Source organism: Lolium perenne, chromosome 4 (genome assembly GCF_019359855.2).
Source record: "Lolium perenne isolate Kyuss_39 chromosome 4, Kyuss_2.0, whole genome shotgun sequence".
NCBI classification, from domain to species: domain Eukaryota; kingdom Viridiplantae; phylum Streptophyta; class Magnoliopsida; order Poales; family Poaceae; genus Lolium; species Lolium perenne.
In genome coordinates, this window is record NC_067247.2 from 44,964,986 (window position 1) to 44,985,000 (window position 20,015).

The following is a 20,015-nucleotide window of genomic DNA, read 5'->3' on the forward strand; positions in this document are numbered from 1 at the left end:
TTTTCAGAATATTTACAAAGCATTACAATGGAGGACGCCCTAACAAACTAGTGGGGTAAGTGTCGCCAAAGCTACTTTGGCGACAGCATCAAAAGGAAAAAATAAAAAATAAGAAAGACAGGGTGGTCTACTTGACCTCCGGCTTGGATGAGCTTGGAGCAGGAGTTGGTTTGCAACCGAGGAAGGCAAGGATTGGCTTTGAGGGTGGCTTGGCAGCTTTAATTAAAGATTGCCATTTCTTCGTCTCCATATCCTTTGTGTCGCCAACTTTAGCCCAGTCGACGTCTTGCTGGCTGTCAGCAATCAGAGCGATTGTGCCTTCAACGCCAATCTTCAGGCCTTCTTGGCGAAGTTTGAGCCCAAGATCTTCCGTCAGGTTGAAGCATTTGGCGAGAGCAGTAAAAGTGTTGGGCTCTTCTTTCTTCGGGAAGAAATAGGGGAAAAGCTTCGATAGACCTGCTTCGGCGTCAGCAAGGCCATCACGTGCTTCATCTCCATGGATTTCAAGGAGAGAAAGCGCGTCGATAAGTTCATCGCCTTCAGGACATTCCAGTTCATACTCTTGATGCGTTCTCCCTGAAAACAAGCAAAAGGAAGTTTGTCAATAAGTACGCTAGAGAAAGTGAAGCAACCTGAAGAAATGCACAAGGCTTTGAGTACTTACTAACAAAACGTCGACTCTGCGATTGCAAGCGACTGAGGATTTCTTTTTCTCGAGCAGCTTGCTCGGTCATCTTATCGCTCAAAGCAGTTTCTGCTTCATGAAGTCTTTTTCGCAGATCTTCGATGATAGCAGCATCAGATTCAGCCTTCTTGAGAGCATTTTCCTTTTGCTCCAGTTTACGAGCAAGAGAATCAGCACGCTTGTTGGCTTCGACGAGATTTTCTGACAAAATAGTCAACAACAATCAAGATCATGGTAAGAAATGATGGAGAGGTCATTTACCAGAAGAAATAGCAAAATAGTACCTTCGGCTTTTTTGGCACAATCACGGTACCCGACGAATTGGGTACCAAGACGGATGAATTCCTTCATCGAAGGATGACAACAAAGATAGAGAAAGAAAGTATAAATACAGTAAAAAAATCGACAACAAAAAGTAAAAGGGAAGCGAAAAACAAAGAAGAGTCGACAGCATTGAAATATTCGGAATAGAAGAGAAGAGGTGAACAACTTACATCATCCAAGGAAGGAGTCGTGGAGCTACCAGGTAGTAAGGCAAGCACCTTGGTTGGCTCGACCCTTGCCCTCTTCGGTGAAGGGGCACGGGGGCTTGCAGGTGGAGTTGGATGCTCAATGTTTTGCTGAGGAGGCGAAGTTTCATCTCCGTCAGGTTGAGCTTCAGATACAACTAAAGTACGCGACGTACTCGTTCGAGAAGTCGTGTCAATAGGTTTCTCTTCTTCCTCGTCACCACTGCAATAACAATGGCGACAATATAAGAATCAAGATAGACAAAAACGTCGAGAGCAAAACAATAAAGAGCAATAGAGAACTTACGAGCTGACAAGAGCATCATCGTAAGGGTTGAAAGCCGCTTTCCTTTCGGATGGACCAGCTTCTTCGGCTTTGGAGGCGCCGGAATTGGCGACTTCATCCCTTTTCCTCTTGTTCCTTGGAGAAACAGCGGAAGGAAGGGAGCGTGTCGAGGCAGTGGCCTCAGACTCGGCTTCTTTTTCATAGGAAGCCGCGGATTTTTGAGAACCCGCAACTTCACTCTCAGGGCGAGAAGTGCCCTGGTTGTCATCGTCGACAACGGTACGTTCTTCGACTTCTCCACCTTCAGGAAGAGGAGGAAGAGAAGCCAGAACAGGATGGTTCTGCGACAAACAAAAAGTGTCGACAAAAAGTTATGCAAAAGACGCTAGCAAGATAGTAGTCGACAAATACTAAAAACCCGAGAAGACAATATAGTAGACAAGAGGAAAATTACCTCGGGAAGGGAATTGGCGCCACTATATGGCGTAATGCGGCAAGAGGATGGAATAGTATCCTTCTTGCTGAGCGATGAGATTCTTCGGATAAGTTTTTCCAAATCCTTCAAAGGAAGGTCTTTGGAGAGCCTGTCGACGTCTTCTTCACCAGCATACCTCCAAAGGGGATTTTTTCGAGCCTGGAGAGGCTGCACTCTAATCCTAAGGAAATAGGCTGTGATCTCAATACCCGACAGTTCCTTGCCGCGGGTGTTCTGGAGCTCGTGGATACGAGTCATCAGCGCCTCTGTCGCCAATTTCTCATCTTCGGTAGCTTCAACATCCCAGGAACGGCGGCGAAGGATTCTGGCTCCTCCGTCGAAAGGAGCGATGTTGTTCTCCATTGAATCGGAGCTCTCTTCGTGCACATATAGCCATCTCTTCCGCCAACCTTGGACGGAGTCGGGGAATTTGACGTCGAAGTATTCGACGTCAGAACGAACACAGATAACAACGCCGCCAATATTGTAGGTGGCGTTGTGGGAGCCATTACGGCGGAGGCAGAAGATACGCTTCCACAGAGCCCAATTAGGTTGGACTCCGAGGAAGCACTCACACAGTGTGATAAAAATTGACACGTGGAGGATGGAATTGGGCGTCAGCTGATGCAGCTGAAGCCCATAGGCAAAAAGAAGACCTCGAAGAAACTCATGGATAGGGGGAGAAAGACCGTGGATGAGGTGGTCAACGAAACTGACCTGGTACTCGATTGGAGGCGAAGGATAGCTCTCCTCCTTGGGGAAGCAGAGCGCGTTCTCCTTCTTGGTGAACCCCAGCTTCTTCAGCAGGTTCATATCCTGGTTGGAGATCTTAGATCTCTCCCACTCCAGATCTTCGGCGGCCATCTTGGACTCAGGAGTGCTGTGCCTGGTCAGACGCGCGCGAGGTGGCATCAATGAGTGTGGAAGAGAAAGGTGCGAGCGTGGTTGAGCGCTTGAAGCAATGGGAGAAGTGGAGGATTTTGCAGAGGAGAAGCAGAGATGCGGTGCGAGCGAAAGTATTGATGGAGGAAGACGATGACCTTAAATAGAGGTGTGGTGAATCGACGCACCGTTGGATGAAGAGATTGCGGGATAGATGGTGTACACGTGGACAAGGGGTAAAAAGTAAATTCATACAGACGAGAAAAAGCAGGAACTACAATGCGTGCGCCAGGAAAAGTGGAGGACGTGTGTCCCCCACTTGCACGACGTGTCAACTTGGTGGGCAATTTGGGCCCGCATGGCAGCGAGAGAGCAGTTCTCGCATTTTCCCGATACAGTGGTCGTGGCTATCGTCAGCAATGATGTCACCTTGGCAAGAGAAAAATTCGGCTAAAGCAACTTTGTAAGAATGGCGACAGCAGAAGATTGATTGATTATTTCGGGAGCCTTTGGTCAAATACAAGTTTTTGATCAAATGCTCGGGGGCTACTTTGGAACAATGAAAAACTCGAGAATGACAAGATAGAAATGGCGAGAGCCTATGATCAAATACAAGCATTTGTTCATAGCCTCGGGGGCTACTCCCATCGGGAGCGCTGTTCGCGCACCCGACAGATATGAAAATTGCGAGAAGGAAGGAAAATATAGCAACGTAAGGCGTTGAGCCTACACCCAAGTACAAGTCCTTGGCTGTAGCCTCGGGGGCTACTCCCATCGGGAACGCTGTTCGCGTGCCCGATGAAATCATAAAAAAGAGAGAGTGAGCATATTTCGAGTTATATAAATAACTCTACATATACTCCCATCGGGAGAGAAATATAAGTCATCCGTTGACTCAGTAAAATATGCTATTCTAGCAGCCGAAAAAGTACTCGACAATATATTCTCAGAGCGCCAAAGTTGCGAACAATCTCTGAATGCCGCAAAACTTTGCGAAGGTAAGACCCCAGATCCGTTCTGTGTGGCGTGGCGCCGTCTCTGACGTCGGTTTGCTACTTTTTTCCGTATCAACAGATACGAAGAAAAATCCTAACGGACGCGTTAGGTACCCGATAAAATATGACTGGGACTCGACAGAATGGTAAGACCTTAAGCGGCACCTGTCGAAGTTTACACCAGTATCCCGAGATCATGTCCAGAGACGTGATCTTGAAGTAGGTTTTAGCGGATTGCCACTAGAGCAGTTAACTAGTACCTGATCCGTCAGATGAACTAGCCTCAACTACCATTATCCCTGTACAATATATAAATTTGTATCCAAAGATATGTGGTAAAGTTCGGAACTATTGAACGAATATAAAGTTGGAGATTTTCCCTGACTCTGCGATTCAAGCAAAATCTCGGGGGCTACTGACATAGGCATCCCCAATGGGCCTGCCGAAGATGGTACCCGGGGTTTACTGAAGGCCCACGATCCGAAGGATAAGAAGAATCGGAAGCCCAATTTACTATTAAGGAAAGCTAGAGTTGTATTAGGAGACGAAACTTGTAATCTTGCGGGAGGAGTTGAAAACCCTCCCGGACTCTGTAACTTGTGTATCACGAATCACTCGGCTCCGCCTCCTATAAATGGGGGAGTCGAGGGACAAAGAAAGCATCGATTTATTGTCTCACAAACCCTAGTTTTCACATCATCGAGTACTTTTCGGCTGAAACCTTCGAGATCTACTTGCCCTCTACTTCCAACTAAAACCCTAGTCTACAACCCGTAGGCATTGACAAGTTAATCCTTTGTCAGCGGGTATATGTGCCAAAGGGTCCCAATATTGGTTCTCCTTGTGTATATGTCCTAACCAAACCTAAAACAATGAAAAAGTACATTGGTGCACCCTCGCGCGGAGAAATCTAGGGGTAGACCCGCCGGGGCACACATACCGCTGTTTTTGTGGGAGGAGGGGGAGAACGACCGCCGGAGCAACGGAATCCCACCAAATCTTGCATGTGGACCTATGATATGTGTGAAAGTGTGGCGGAAGGTGTAATGGTGCAAAAGTAGCTCCCCGGTGTGGCCTTCCTCACATTTGGACGATAACACTTAGCAGATTTTCCGAAGCGCGGATTGCTCCGAAACCCTGATATATGTTGGGCATGAACATGGAGAGTAATTTTGTATTGCACATTGTCTTAAGTAACACTAATAAATAGTCATTAAAAAGTAAAACTAATTAAAAAAAGTAAATATAAGTATTATATGAATAAAATAGAAAGAAAAATAAATAAATGTATGTTGGCGCATGACAAAGAAAGGAACGCACGACAAAGGTCCCTTTGCCGTGCACCTTGTCTGTCCGCACGGCAAAGGGCGCGCCACGGCGACGCCCAGAGCCTTTACCGTGCAGTATCTCTTTGCCGTGCGGCGTGTAGGGACTTTGCCGTCGTTGTTTCTTTGCCGTGCGTTTTCTTTGGACTTTGCCGTGCAAATATTCGTTGTCGTGCGCCACTGTTGACTTTGCCGTGCAAGAATTTATTGCCGTACACTGGTCTCAGACCTTGCCGTGCGATTTATCTTTGCCGTGTGTGCTGCTCGCTGCGCACGGTAAAGATATCTTTGCCGTGCGGAGGCGCACAGCAATGATTGGCTACACAGCAATGCCGTTTTTCCCCTAGTGCACCTAGATCGCACATGTAACATCATACTCCTGTCTCTCCTGCCTATGCAGCCACGTAGCCTGACAAATGGCAACTAGGCTGCGACCACCGAGCACTTATCACCTAGGACTTAAAAATTCAATTTAGCTAGTTAGTACATATAATCTGGCTTCAACTCGTGGAATCCAGGAAGGGGGCATATATACGACCAGAGTTCGAAACCTTTCAGGAACGAATTTCTGGAATTCTCACCCCGAGGTCCCGCTTCAACTATATCATTTAGTGTCTAGTTCCTCCTAGCACTAATTAATTTTTTTTTTCCGATTCTGTTTGATTTTGGAGTACTGGCTAAATTACTTCTTCTATTAGATTGACTTGATCCAAGTTTCACCGAGCCATCCAAGGAAAGTAAAATCCGTTCCACTTAATACTTAGGAGGAATCGTCAGTAATGCACAGTTCCTGTAGATTTGCACACATCCTTATGTTAAGCCAGATTTTGAATTTCTTCTTGTGGGTGAAATCCGATGTGGACCTCTCAGCAATGGCACTCTTGCATTGGCTAGGACACCTAACATGCACTGAACTCAAACCGATTGAGGTAGATGCAGTTTGCTACTTTGGGGTTTTGTGCCAATTTAAGAGTTCACCCCATGGGATCAATCAAGAAGCGAATACTCATTTTAAGGCTTGTTCTTGCTCTTTTTTTGTTTTAAATTCTGTTCTTGCTTGTTCCGTCTAAAATACACATTGCACATATTTCTGCTGAGTCAAGATGTCATAGGGAACATTGAGGATAATTTGGAATGATTTTAGCATACATATTCATGGCTGATTAGTGCTCGTTTGTGGACAGAAAAAATATTCTAATTTATCCACCAAAGTCGACTTGGCACTGGCAAGCACATTCCTGTATCGCCTATCTAGCCTACCTATGCAACCACTTCGCCTGACTAGTTAGTAGTGTGCATAATCTTGCTTGGACTCGTAAAATTGGGTAGGGTAAAGGCTCTGATTAGTTTGATTCTGGAGACCAACGATAATAAATCGGATCCCAGTTGCGCCCAATCATCAAAGACAAATTTCTATGCCACTGTATATTTAATTCCAATAGATTTGTATGGGGCAGATGTTTGATTATATTAAGTAAGTCAGCTGCGTGGGGACTGGACACTTGATCAGATGTGGAGCTCACTGCGACGCGGTGGCGCTCTTTTGCATTGCCCCAGGACATCTCACATGCATTGAATTGAAACCGACTGAGCCTCTGAATTTGGGATTTCACTTGATGCCAATCAAATAGTTTGCTCTGTAGGATCAACCAAGAAACAAATATTTGAATAAAAAATCTTGCTCTTTTTTGATTTAAAATACTGCACATAGCTTTTGCTCTAGTGAAACTGACAGCCTGTCAGGGAAGGTTGAGGCTAATTTGAGTTGATTGTAGAACACAGCAGCAGCCACATTCATTGTTGATTGGTACTAATTTTAGACAGGAAAAACATTGTTCTAAAACATGGCCACCTAGATCACTTAGGTTTTATGGATTATTGTATATGTTCTTGTTTTGATACCTTGGGCTTGCAAAGTATAAAAAACTAGTGGTTGCAATGAAGGTTCCGTGGCTCTTCTGCACTTGCATGGACAATTATAGAGTATATACCTTGAAAGGTGCAAACAGCATGAATGCAAGTCCTAGCCCCATACCCAAGACCAAGTGTGAAGGATGAATATTAGTCCATTTATAGAAGATCTCGCAATTTCATTCAAGCCTCTCATGGCAGTTTATGCATCCCTGACAGAATGCTTTCCTGTTCTTCTGAAGCAATGCATAACTTTACTTAATGTATTGGAATTTTACAGGAGGTTGCGAAGACATTCCGTGTAGAGGCGATGCCGACCTTTGTACTAGTGAAGGGCGGGCAGGAGGTGAGCCGCGTGGTTGGGGCTAAGAAGGATGAGCTTGACAGGAAGATCAAGACGTTCATCGCATCATGCTAATCCTAGTTCAATACTTGTACCCCAGTTCTCGCATCGTGCTAATCCTAGTTCAATACTTGTACCCCAGTTCTAGTGCCAGGTTCTGGCTCCTATGGTTTCCTCGTGTTACAGTGCCAATTCTCTTTCTAAAATTCTGTAAAATTCGGCGTGAAAGTGGCAATAAGCTCCTGAAACTTGGATTATAGAAATGTGTAAATGTGTAACTCTACCCGTCTTGCCATTACTGTCTTTCTACTGTAGTTTTGTTACTGAAAAATCAATCTGTTTCTCTTTGCTATAAAGTGACCGGCCGACACACGGTTGAATTTGGTTTGGATGATGCATCGGATGTTGTCCGGTTACCTGCTAGTCCGGCTTCCTCAGCTAAAAGCAATAGCTGCAGTAGTGATCCGACCTGCAACCACTAGCAATGCAAGAAAATAGGAACAGGAACAATGCCTCTTCATAGTCGTAGAGAAACCATATAAAATGAGCCAATGTCATCTATTTACATGTACGAACATGCCAATGTCATCTGCCGTACGTGCCAGTCAAGCAAGTTTGTTCAAGCACCTCCATCGGCGCCCTAGATCTCGTGTCCACCACCCTCAGCGTCCTCAACCTCTTCGTGATCAGCTCCGTCGCGTCGGCGCGATCCTGACCCGTCGTCGCGTCGGCCGTCCCTCCGGGGATCTCCTCGACGACCCGCCGCTTCTGTAGCCTCCTGCGCATGACGGCGTCGAGGTCCATCTCCTTCCTCATCTCCTGTAGAACCTTGAAAACCTCGTTGATCTTGGCAACCTTCGGGAGCGAGCCGCATCCGGCCGCGCGCGCACCGCGGAGCAGCTCCTGCTGCGCCCCTATCAGCGCGTCCAGGCGCGACACGATGGCGTCCACTATGCCGAGCTCCCGCCGGCTGCCCCCGACGTTGGCGCGGCTTTGTCGTCCGCGGCAGCCGCCGGCGCCGAGGCGGGCCAGGTGGAGCGTCCATGGGGAGATGCTGATGGTGGCGAGGTCGAGGCAGTGGGCCGGCTCGCTCTTCCCTTTGGAGGAGGTGTACTTGGCGAAGGCGTCCGCGTCGCCGCGCGCGTTGTTGAAGGCGACGCAGCAGTGCGCGGCGCTCGCGTGGACGGTGAGCACCGGCGAGTCCGGGTCGGCGGGGTCGATGGGGCGGCTGAGCGCGACGATCCCGCCGCTGGCCGCGCCGACGATCTCGCGCGCAGCGGCGTACGTGTCGTCGATGATGGCGAGGGCCAGGCTCTGCAGCTCGTCCCACGGGCGGTGCCGCTCGATCAGCGTCCTCACTGGTGCAGCCGTCGTCGGGCCGGAGTCAGCAGGCTGCATGATTCCGGCACTGGCGCTTTAGGTCAAACGGGGGCAAGGGTAACTCGTTGAGGCGACGATGGTGCTGCGTGGAGTTCTTAATATACACGGTCGATCGGGGATTGCCGGGGACGAGGCGGACTCGATTCCGAGTAGGACTCGGCGCATGCTGGGCTGGGCTGCCATCGTCCTGGTAAACGAAGTTGTGTGTTAACCTTGCCGCCGATGATTGCAAGCTCCTGGTAGACGAATCAGAACTGGTTCTCCTCGGTCATGTCGTCGTGTGATGCGGATGCTTCTGCGCGTGCGGCGGCGAGCAGGCGTCGCCGACGAAGAGGGCGCGCCCGACATTCACGTCGCTGGTCTTCAGACTTCAGCTCGTTGATGGGCTTCTTAGCTGACATATTGGGCTGGACTTGGATGGGCCACCACTACATGTTGATGGGCTGAACACGTACGCGAGTGACCTTCTGCTAAAAAAAAAAACGTACGCGAGTGACCTCTGTCGCTCTGTAGTGTGTCCTCTCATCCTCTGCACTTCACTCAGCGCAGAGCAGGCGCTCAGCTCCATCCCAGTCTCCGCTGCACAACGGCCGGCGGTCGGACCACGGCGAGGGAGCAAGAGAAAGGAGGAGCGGCGCCGCCGTAGACCACCATTCGAGGTGAGCCCTTCTTCTTCTTCCTCTCCTTCTCGATCTCACAGTAATTTCTTATTTTCCCTGCGGAAAACCTAGCTTGATTCCCCATAAGTACTCTAACAAGTACTTCGCCGTGGTGCGACAGCGGAGAGAAGAGATGGTGCTACGAATGAGTGAGGACGGATCCTGATTTTGCAACAAGCGTTGGTTGAAGAAACCGGCCCAATCAGGGCAGGATGGATCCTGCTGCTCAGAGTACCCAAGGGTAACACCCTATTCCTCTCTCCATTCCATTGCAACTCTCCTAGTTGCTGCTCAGATCTAATTTTTCGCTTGAGTGCTACACACATGACAATTCACGTCCCATCCCTGTATGATACTTCCTGCACTCGTGCTAGTTACGGCCCTGTGCTAATTAATTCTCTCTCCCATGCCCAAGGTGTATTTCACGCTGTCACTTAACAACCTCTATTTTTATTGGCTATCATAGGTTGGTGATGGAGTCAAATTCATATTTGGATGGAGTAGTTGAACAAGATTCTGTATCTCACGAAGATAATGAAGATGATTTCATCTTGGAGGAGATTGGGGATTGTTTGGATGACCAGCAAGGAGAGCCGATCGTGATTTTGGAACCTAAAAAGGGGATGATGCTCGATAGCGAGGATGATGCTGTTAGGTTCTACAAAGGTTATGCCAAAAAGAAGGGATTTGGTGTAATAAGAAGAACCACTAGGCATGATGAAGACAACAAGCTTAACTATTTCACACTTGCTTGTAGCAGACAAGGGAAGGCTCAGTACTCATCAAAGAACTCATTCAAACCGAATCCGTCTACAAGGATGCAATGCCCATGTAAGATAAATTTCTCTCGCCGTGGAGAAAAGTTTTGCATTACGTCTGTTACACTTGACCACAATCATCCTACAAGTCCAAGCAAATCCAGATTGCTGAGGTGTCACAAGAAACTAGACTTAGACGCCAAGAGAAGGTTAGAATTGAGTGATCAAGCAGGAATCCGTATGAACAAGAATTTTGGTTCTCCTGTTATTCAAGCTGGTGGCTATGACAAACTTGAGTTTGGTGAAAAGGAGTGCGGAAACTATTTGCAAGAGACAAGAAGGTTGAAGTTTGGTTTTTTTTTTTTTTTCGATATGGGAGCGATGCCCCGGCCTCTGCATCAATCGATGCACACAGCCATTTATTTAAAATAGTACTGTAAACAAGAGAGTTTATTACACATGAAAGTGTGCCATTGAAGCAACACTACCAACCAGCTAAAGATGAAAAGTACAAAACCTAGCCATCTCGAATCCTACTAATATGACGCCATCCGATAGCACAAAATAACAGTCCTGCGTGACCTTGAGTAGACGGCTGCATCCAGTATCCATAATACCCCGCTGGTCCTCCGGAAGCATATACGCCCATAGCTGTATCCATTGCGCCGCACGAAGAATAACCTGCAAAAAATTTGTTCCCTTATGTCTGTTAAAAATAATATCATTTCGGCTAGTCCAAATTGACCAACATATTGCCGAAATACCAATCCGGATATGAGCCTTATCCTCTTTTTTAACACCATTTAACCAATTACCAAACATATTTGTTACATTAGCCGGTGGTGGAATGTTATAAGCAAAATATATCATCCGCCAAACAATTTTTGCAAAAGGGCAATGAAGAAACAAATGATCCACAGTTTCATTATTGTTACAGAAACAACATGTTTGACTCCCTGTCCATTTTCTCTTCACCAAATTGTCCTTTGTAAGCAAAACTTTATTACTAAGAAACCACATGAATATCTTAATTTTAAGAGGAATTTTAATCTTCCAAAGATATTTCCGTAAGAATCTAGTATGACCATTCATAAGGTCCATGTACATAGATTTAACAGAGAATAATCCACTATCAGTTAATTTCCAGATAAATTTATCAGGTTCATTTGTTAACTGAATATTCATCAGCCGTTGACATAAGTGTAGCCATAGATTATATTTATATTCATTAAGCGTTCTCCTAAAACCAATATTAAGAGGATGCTCGGCCAGAACTGTAGATACTAACACATTTTTCCGTTGGACTATATTGTATAAAGACGGATATTGGAGAGAAAGTGGAAGATCACCTAGCCAACTATCTTCCCAGAAGCGTACTCTCGTTCCGTTGCCAACCTTAAAGGCTCCTCTTTTAAAAAATTCATGTTTAACCCGCATGAGTCCCTTCCAAAAAGATCCAGACTTTTTTCATGTTATGGATGTGGCCGAGGATGGACGCCTGAGGAATGTCTTTTGGGCAGATGCAAGATGCAGGGCTGCATATGAATCTTATTCGGATGTCATCACATTTGACACTACATACTTAACAAATAAGTATAGCATGTTGTTCGTTTCTTTTGTTGGCGTAAATCATCATGGAGAAACAGTTTTATTGGGTTCCGGTCTTCTGTCCAATGAGGACTGTGACACTTTTGTTTGGTTATTTAAATCTTGGTTATGTTCTATGTCAAACAAACCACCCAATGCTATAATCACAGACCAGTGCAAAGCAATGCAAACTGCTATTGAAGAAGTTTTCCCTCATGCTCATCGCAGATGGTGTATATGGCATATCATGAAGAAGATTCCTGAAAATCTTAGTGGGCATGAGAAGTATGGAAATATTAAATATACATTGTCAAATGTGGTGTATGATTCCTTGACCAAACATGATTTTGATGAAGCCTGGGTTGAGATGATCAACAAATATGATCTTCAGGATAATGATTGGCTTCATGGATTATACAATAGTAGATATCTTTGGGCACCAGCATATGTAAAAGATACTTTTTGGGCAGGAATGTCTTCAACACAAAGGAGTGAGAGTGTGAATGCTTTCTTTGATGGCTATGTCAATGCTAGAACAACTCTGAAGCAATTCGTGGGGCAGTATGAAAATGCATTAAGAGACAAGGTAGAGAAAGAAAACCATGCTGATTCAAAGTCATTCCAAGAGGTAATTCCGTGCATTACTCACTATGACTTCGAGAGGCAATTTCAAGCAGCATATACCAATGCAAAGTTTCAGGAGCTTCAAGAGCAATTAAGAGGTAAAATCTATTGCTATCCAACTATTTTGAACCAAGAAGGGTTACTTTATACATTTGGAGTCAGGGAGGACCGCAAGATAGTTTTTGAAGGAGAGGATGGCGAAATTAAAGAGAAAAGATTTATTTCAGAGTTCACTGTCTTGTTCAACCAAGGGGACTGTAATCTCAAATGTCTTTGTAGGCTTTTTGAATTTCAAGGCATCTTGTGTAGCCACATACTTTCTGTTCTTGCTCTCATGGAGATCACAGAAGTACCTTCTAGGTATATATTGCAGCGATGGAGAAAGAACTTTAAGCGCAAACACACATTTATAAAATGCTTCTATGGTGATATGCTGAATACACCAGTTGTGCAACGTTATGATAGTTTGTGCAAACGTTCCCACCAAGTGGCAGAACATGGCGCAGAGTCTGATGCATTGTATACCTTGGTGATGGATGGCCTTAATGAGTTACAAATAAAGATTGACGCGTACCGTGCTAGCCATGAAGTTCAAGATCAGCACACTGAAAAAGTTGTAGTCAGTCCGATCCCTGTTCGAACTGTAGGTCGCCCTCCTTCAAAGAGGAAAGAATCCAAAATCAATCAAGTGGTAAAAAAACCGAGAGCAAAGAAGCTACAGGTAGCAACTAGTATCAACTATTTACTGTCCGAAATTATTTGTCTATGGCTAATTGGGTATTTTGATCTTTGAAGGGAAAGACAGATCTGCTAGCTGCTAACCTGAATGGATGAAAGAGACGTGCACTGCAGTACTTCTGAATGGATTTGTTTTTGGTTTCTTGTGTATGAATTTGGTTAGTTCCTAAACTGCCTAGTTATTACAGTTCTAAAGCATGTCTTCTATTTTCTTGAACATGCCTTTGATTAGATACCAGACATTTTTTGCTTTGTACTTTGTGAGCCGATACAGGAAATAATCGAACGACTTGATAATCTAGGAAGTTCAATGCCTCCATTTCCTTTACTTAGCTTGTAAAGCGATGATATATAATTATGTGGCAAAAAAACATGAGAACATGTGAACAATGGAGGTTGAAGGTGTGTAGTACAAAGTACAAACTGTACACCAAATGTCCTTCTATTGCTTGGGTGATGTTAAGTTTGTCCAGTAATGCTGAGATGCTTTGTCTTTGGGTATTGCTATGTGATCTCCAGAACGTGGCTTGATGTTTGTTATTGCGTCTGTGCAGAATTTTGAGATATAACTTCATTAGCTTTTGGTGAGTGAGTGGTACACATTGGTTTTGGCCAATGACATTTATTGGTGTGCAGGTATCTGGAGCGGAAATGGATATCTGCAATAGGTTCTTCCGTCTTTATGTGGCTGCTGACATGACCGACGCTGAAGTTGACCCTCTTTGTGGCATGTTGGTTGTACCATCTTGTACTCTCTGACCTGGGAAGTGGACTTGTAGGGTTAGGTGTGTAATTTGCTTACTTTATGTCATTAGTACCTAGTAATACTTGTAGACATAAGTCATCTTTGCATGCCTAGATGGTGACTTGCAGTTGCTTCAGGATTTACGGTTAATTAGTATTGCATTGTGGTTTGTTTGGTCACAAAGCAAAACAGCTGGATGCTCCATTGTATCCGCATGGGCTCCAAATATTTAAGTGAAGCCTAGTGCTAACATCACACATAAGTTTTTTTCTCGGAGTTTGCATCACTCCAAGTTGTTCTTATTCTTCTTTTCCTTCATTTGTTTTTGGTACTAGGATACTACAGGTAGCATTTTGATCCATGCATGCAAAACCACCTCACACTCTACCCTCGTAATCAACGTTTCCGATTGTTGAATTAAGGCTTGAATCAAATCCTCTCAAAACCTTCACTCAAGTAGAACAACCATTGAAAATGATCCTTCCAACTTCTGTTAGCATCTTCAATGAACTTGTAAAAAGTGATTGTATGCGGAATTCCAAATCACAAAAAATTGCCCTATGATCTGAGTTTCAGAATCTTCTTTCGCCATAAAAAAAATATCAGAATACTGAGAATACAAGAAACATCTCGATATCCTCTGAGCTTAGTTGAAAGCAAAGAACTCTGCAGGATCAAAGCAAAGACACAGTGATCAGTCATCAGAGTATGCACGAGAAAACCAGCAGATTCTCATCCACACAAATGAATGGTATGTGCACTGAAACGGACATCTTGTGGCCAGTCTTAAGCCACAGTTTTGTTTTGCTTTCCTCCCTCAATGTTTTGCAGTGCCAATTCTCCTAAAAATTCAGCATGAAGTGGTAATAAAGGTTTTGAAACTTGGATTAGAAATGCGTAACTTTGGCTCGTCATATCATTACCTGTCTTCAGCAATTAAGTGACTGAAATAAGAAGTTTGGAATAAAGGAGACCCCCTCTTGCTGCCCAAAGAAGAAACTTAAACACCTCTGCAGATACGTCGATGACGGCAGGGCGTGCTCAACATTTTCGTAGCCAAAAAACTTGATTTCTTACCTGTCAGCATGTTTTGAACCTGATACTTTCTAACCGTGGTACTGAAAATTAGAAGATGCAGCTGATTCTATCCGGCTAGTGTTAGATATCTACAAGTCTTCGGTATTGATGAATGGATTCCTCAGTAGAACTGTAGAAGCCATAGCTGCACCGATGACCTGACTTTGTTCTGCTTATAGAATTCTCACTTGTGCAAAAACAGTAGTAATGCAAAAAAAATAGAATACCATTCAAGAGCAAGAACAATGCCTCTTCATCTAAATTCTGAAGACATCAGGAACGATTTGTTAGTAACCAGGAACTCAGTACAGCGTGACCATGGAATGAACGTGTATAAAAGGATTGGACCTCGGGAATACCAGGAATCCTCATGGTCCTTCGGTCCACAGAGTCTCTGCCCAAAGGGAATGGACCTCGGGAAGTCCTGAACCCTCGTTCTCGGGAAGTCATGACTCCTGAACCCTCGTCAGCTGCCATCGTCCCGTCCGAGTAGATGAATCTCCCGGCCGGTCATCAAGTAGGCTTCCACGGTGCCTAGGCAACGGCGGCCGAGGTAGCGGTCGGCGATCATGATCACGGAATTGCCCTATGATCTGAGTTCACAATCTTGTTTTGCCATAAAAAAATTCGAATAGTGAGAACACCAGAAACACCATTCAAAAAAAGAACACCAGAAACATCTCGATATCCTCTGAGCTTAACTGAAAGCAAGAACCACACAGGGACACGGTGACCAGTCAGCAGAGCATGCACAAAGAAAGCCACTAGTTGTCGGCATTAATAAATGGATTTCTCAGCAGAAGCCATAGTAATACCAGGAAAATAGAATACTATTCAACAATGCTTTCTTATCTAAATTCATAACGAACGATTTGTTGTTAGTCACGGCTTCACCAAGAGTGTGCTACAGAAAGCATTGCAGTGTCAGGTGTCGATAAACCCATTCAAGAACAAAAACAAAGCTATCTTATCTAAATTCATTATCAACGCGTATAGGATATCCTCTGAGCTTAGTTGAAATCAAGAACTATGCAGGATTAGAGCAGAAACCATACAGAGACACAGTGACCAGCAATCGGAGTATGCACGAAGAATGCCAACAGATATCTCAACCACACAAGTGAATGGTTTGTGAACTTGAAACGAACAGCATGTGGATAGTCTTAAGAAACAATTTTTTTTTGCTTTCCTCCCTCAACATTTTGCAGTGCCAATTCTCCTTCTAAACTTCGATCATTACCCATCTTCAGCAACTGAAATAAAGGAGAACCCCTCTTGCAACCCAAAGAAGGAACTTAAACACCTCCGCAGAGACGTCGATGGCGACACGGCGTACTCAACATTTTCCTAGCCAAACAAACTTAATTTCTTATCTGTCAGCATGTTTTGAACCCGGTTCCGTAGTAGTGAAAATTAGAAGACACAGCTGATGCTATCCGGCTACTGTTAGATACATATCATTCTTCAGCATTGATGAATGGATTCCTGTGTAGAAGCCATAGCTGCAGCGATGATGAGCTGACTTTGTTCTGGTTGCAGACTTTTCACTTGTGCATATACAACAACAATATAGAAGGAAAAGTAGATAATCATTCAAGAACAAGAACAGTGTTTCTTTATTAGAGCTTGAAAAAGATCACATCGAAAAGTAACTCAGTATTGGATTTCAGATGACCACAGAATCCTGCTCATTGAGTTTGGCTCCACCGAGTCTCTGCCCAAAGGGAATGGACCTCGGGAAGTCCTGAGCCCTCGCTAACTTCCACCGTCCCGTCCTCGCCGCCGACGATTCGCTGGGCCGGTACACGTTAACGCACCGATCGCTCATGACGTAGGCTTCGACGGTACGGAGGGGGCGGCGACCGAGGTCGCGCTCGACGTTCCTGAACACGGAGCGGTAGACGCCGCCGTCGCGCGGCCCGTAGGCATCGGCAGACGGGCTGCGGTTGTCAAGCTCCTCGCTGATGCTCATCTCGTGGTCGACGAAGCAGACCTGGTTCCCTCCGATCATGTAGTCCGAGGCGGACGCTGCGGCGGGGAAGGATCCTGAGCAGGTGTCTCCGACGAAGATGGCGCGGCCGACGATGCCCTTGACCCGCGCCCAGGAGTCGTCCGGCTCGAGCGCGTGGACCTCGATCATGACGGTTTCGTTGAAGTGGACATACCTGATAACCGTGAGGAGACGCCCGTTGCACTCCACCAAGTACCGCCTCGACGAGAAGTACAACTTGCCGTCGTAGCTATAGGCAGCGGGCGGTGGCGGGAGCTGCTCCTCGTGCAGCCTCCATGGCTCGCGGCGGAGGAGGTCCAGCTCCCCGTCGTCGAACACCATCAGTCCGTCGCATGACGGAAGCGCGTGCAGCCTCCCCTCGTAGAATGCGATGTCTTGCAGGTCAAACGCCAGGGAGACCGGCCACCAGGCGCCCTCGCGTCCCTCTCCCGGCCGGCACGCGGCGATCCTCCTGCGGTTATCGCCGCAGTCGACCGTGCAATCGACCATGGCGGCGACGAGACAGGTCGAGTCCGGGGCGGACGACATGACGATCTTGCAGATGTGTTCTTTCTCCGTCCACGGCGGCAGCGGGATCCTCGCCCCGGAGAATGGGTTCAGCAGGAAGGGGGCGGCGGCGCCGGACGACTCCAGCGGGACGAGGGCGAGCCAGTCGCCGAAGGAGCCGCGGCAGCGTGCGTTGCGGGCGTCCTCGGGGAGGGGCGCGACGCAGTGGATCGCGCCGTCGGGGAGGCTGACGCAGTGGCCCGGGACGGCGAGCCACGGCGCCGGCGGGTGCGGCTGGCGGCGCCAGGCGGCGCGCCACGATCGGCAGGCGGCGCGGAGGCGGGAGCGGTCGGCGAAGGACGGAAGCCGGCGGATGATGTCGCCGAGCATGTCCTCCGGGAGGTCGGCCCACGAGGCGCGCTTCCGTCGCCGGATGCGCGTTTCCATCACCATGACTCGCGGAGTGATGGATCGATCCGCGTTACTCGCCAAGCTAGGGCTCAACTTGAAGGAAAAAACAGAGGGGTCGGAGAAAAGGTGTACTGGGTTGTTAATTTGCAAATAGGGATATTTTTCAATATTGTCATAAACAGATATTTAAATAAGACCGAAAATGGATTGTATTAAATAAATAAAATATCGGAAACAACTGGATAATGGGGTAATTGAACTAATCGAAGCGAAAGACCTAAAATAAAGAGGTAATTACAAGCAAGACCCTAAGCCTCAACTTTCTTAGGCCGCAATCGAACTCAATGCCAATGATGAGAACACCGAGAAATTCATCCACCGTAAAGACCCCGAGAACAAGACCAAATAGTAGATCGTGGGTGTACGACAAATATTGGTGTATGACAAAGATCTCTGACGCACGGGCTTGAATCATCATATCAAGCTGAATACTACCTTGCTAACAAACTATCAAAAGAATGGGTTGTTGATGAAAATTTCTTTGTCGCCAAATATGCCCACGAAGTCACTTCAACGCGGAACAGCTCACTAAAGAAAACCGATCAGGACAAAAACCAACCATCTCCCCAACAACGCCAAACCAAGCGCCACCGAGGGATTGGAGCCGAAGGACTATTAATCAAGACAACATGGCGTGATGAACAACGCGGCACCAAAACGGTTGTGAGAAAGCATTACTAAACAAGAGATGGAAACCACTTTCCTTTGTCCCATGGCATCATGGTGGTTTTATCAGTGGAGGTTTGATATCACACGAAGCTTATCTTCGTTGCAGTGCCCACTTCTTCTCCAGCTTCCTGTTCAGTTTCTTCTCTGAGGTGAGTGATCCCTGGACAATAGGTATGGCTCTCTTCAAGATGTATCCTCATTGGATCTCGGTATCAATTCGCATCCAGGCCCAGGGTGAGCGCTACCATCAGCCGACGGTACGACGTCATTCGAGCCGGGACGAGGAGGGCAGGGAGCCTTCTTTGGCAATGGACATGATAAGGCTACGGTTTTCATTGCCCAGGGGCAATCCATGACGTCAGTCTTGCTAGATCACGGATGAGGGCCTCGACTATCTCAAGTTGTTCTTATTGGTGTATATGTTGTGGTGCTTGTTTGTTCGATGCTTTGTAAGCTATTCTTCAGCACATGTGTACTGGCTATAAAAGGCTTTATTAATTTAAATTGATCACTTGTTTTTTCGAAAGGGGGAACAAGTCCCAGCCTCTGCATCAAATTGATCACTTGTGCCTTATGTTTAAAGCTTATCTTCGCTTTCTACACATCTCATGAGTGTTGTATTATATCAACTTATTTTTGGTATCTGGGTATATGCTTTGGTATTTCCAAAGTAAGAATTAAAATCATATTTGAAAGTTTGTGAAAAAAATAAAGAGAAAATGCACATGTATGTAAAGATGTGATTGACATAGCTGCAAATTCTCATTGATACATAGATACATTAATTTTGTGAACTACAAAAAGAAGTGCGGATTTGTAATAAAGATAATAAATTGGTTAGAGATTTCATATTTTCCTTTTTCTGTGTAGCTGTCAATTAACATATTTCTTCATGAAATATTTCACAGTCTCTTATTAATCATCTATATGGACATGTCTCGGAGTTTTATTTTATGAAAAACCTAAGGTGTGTTTTTTGATTTAAAAAGGGGCTATATTAGACTAGGGATCATTTGTTTTTTCTGCTCAGTTTTGTATCTATGTACTGTATATTGCATTGCAGTTAGTCTTTGTTTGCTCAAAGCCATGTATGAGAACGACCGTCGCTCGGTTTTGCACGTGCACAATTCACCCTATTCTTGCGTTCAAGAAAAATAATACTCCTTCCGCATTAATATAGAGTACGTGTACACTTAGCTCAAATACAACTCATCAAAGTTTGATTAATGTTATAGACAGCAGTACTAACACTTACCATACCAAATCAGTATCAATAGATACATCATCGAATATATTTTTATTATATATTTATTTACATCAATGAAAATTGTGCTTGAGGCACCACTTGGATAGTTGGATGGACTAACGTATATATGTTTTTGTTTTGATACCTACGTTT

General features: G+C 45.7%; 2 protein-coding genes and 1 long non-coding RNA gene across 3 annotated transcripts; 2 read left to right on the forward strand and 1 right to left on the reverse strand.

Annotated features, from left to right (window-relative positions):
• Positions 1-9,291: 9,291 nt before the first annotated feature.
• LOC139830467 (uncharacterized) lies at positions 9,292-10,690 on the forward strand. Its single transcript, XR_011742454.1, has 3 exons — positions 9,292-9,450; positions 9,572-9,691; positions 9,917-10,690. It is a non-coding gene; the product is annotated as an uncharacterized lncRNA (long non-coding RNA).
• A 950-nt stretch (positions 10,691-11,640) lies between these two features.
• Positions 11,641-14,188, forward strand: LOC127292349 (protein FAR1-RELATED SEQUENCE 6). The gene is made up of 3 exons (XM_051321729.2): positions 11,641-13,140; positions 13,215-13,315; positions 13,794-14,188. Exons 1-2 carry the CDS (start codon positions 11,644-11,646, stop codon positions 13,251-13,253), a joined length of 1,536 nt encoding a protein of 511 aa, XP_051177689.1. The 5' UTR covers positions 11,641-11,643; the 3' UTR covers positions 13,254-13,315; positions 13,794-14,188.
• A 2,457-nt stretch (positions 14,189-16,645) lies between these two features.
• LOC139838915 (uncharacterized) lies at positions 16,646-17,929 on the reverse strand. The gene has a single exon (XM_071828932.1). The coding sequence runs from the start codon at positions 17,927-17,929 to the stop codon at positions 16,646-16,648; it is 1,284 nt and encodes a 427-aa protein (XP_071685033.1).
• Between the last annotated feature and the right edge of the window lie 2,086 nt (positions 17,930-20,015).

What these genes read in the sequence shown, in the direction of transcription:
- LOC127292349 (XM_051321729.2), top strand. Translation starts at nt 11,644, where the DNA reads ATGAGTCCCTTCCAAAAAGATCCAGACTTTTTTCATGTTATGGATGTG. An exon ending in CGAGAGCAAAGAAGCTACAG is followed by an intron (nt 13,141 to 13,214) that starts GTAGCAACTAGT and finishes TGATCTTTGAAG; the next exon opens with GGAAAGACAGATCTGCTAGC.
- LOC139838915 (XM_071828932.1), bottom strand. Translation starts at nt 17,929, where the DNA reads ATGGTGATGGAAACGCGCATCCGGCGACGGAAGCGCGCCTCGTGGGCC.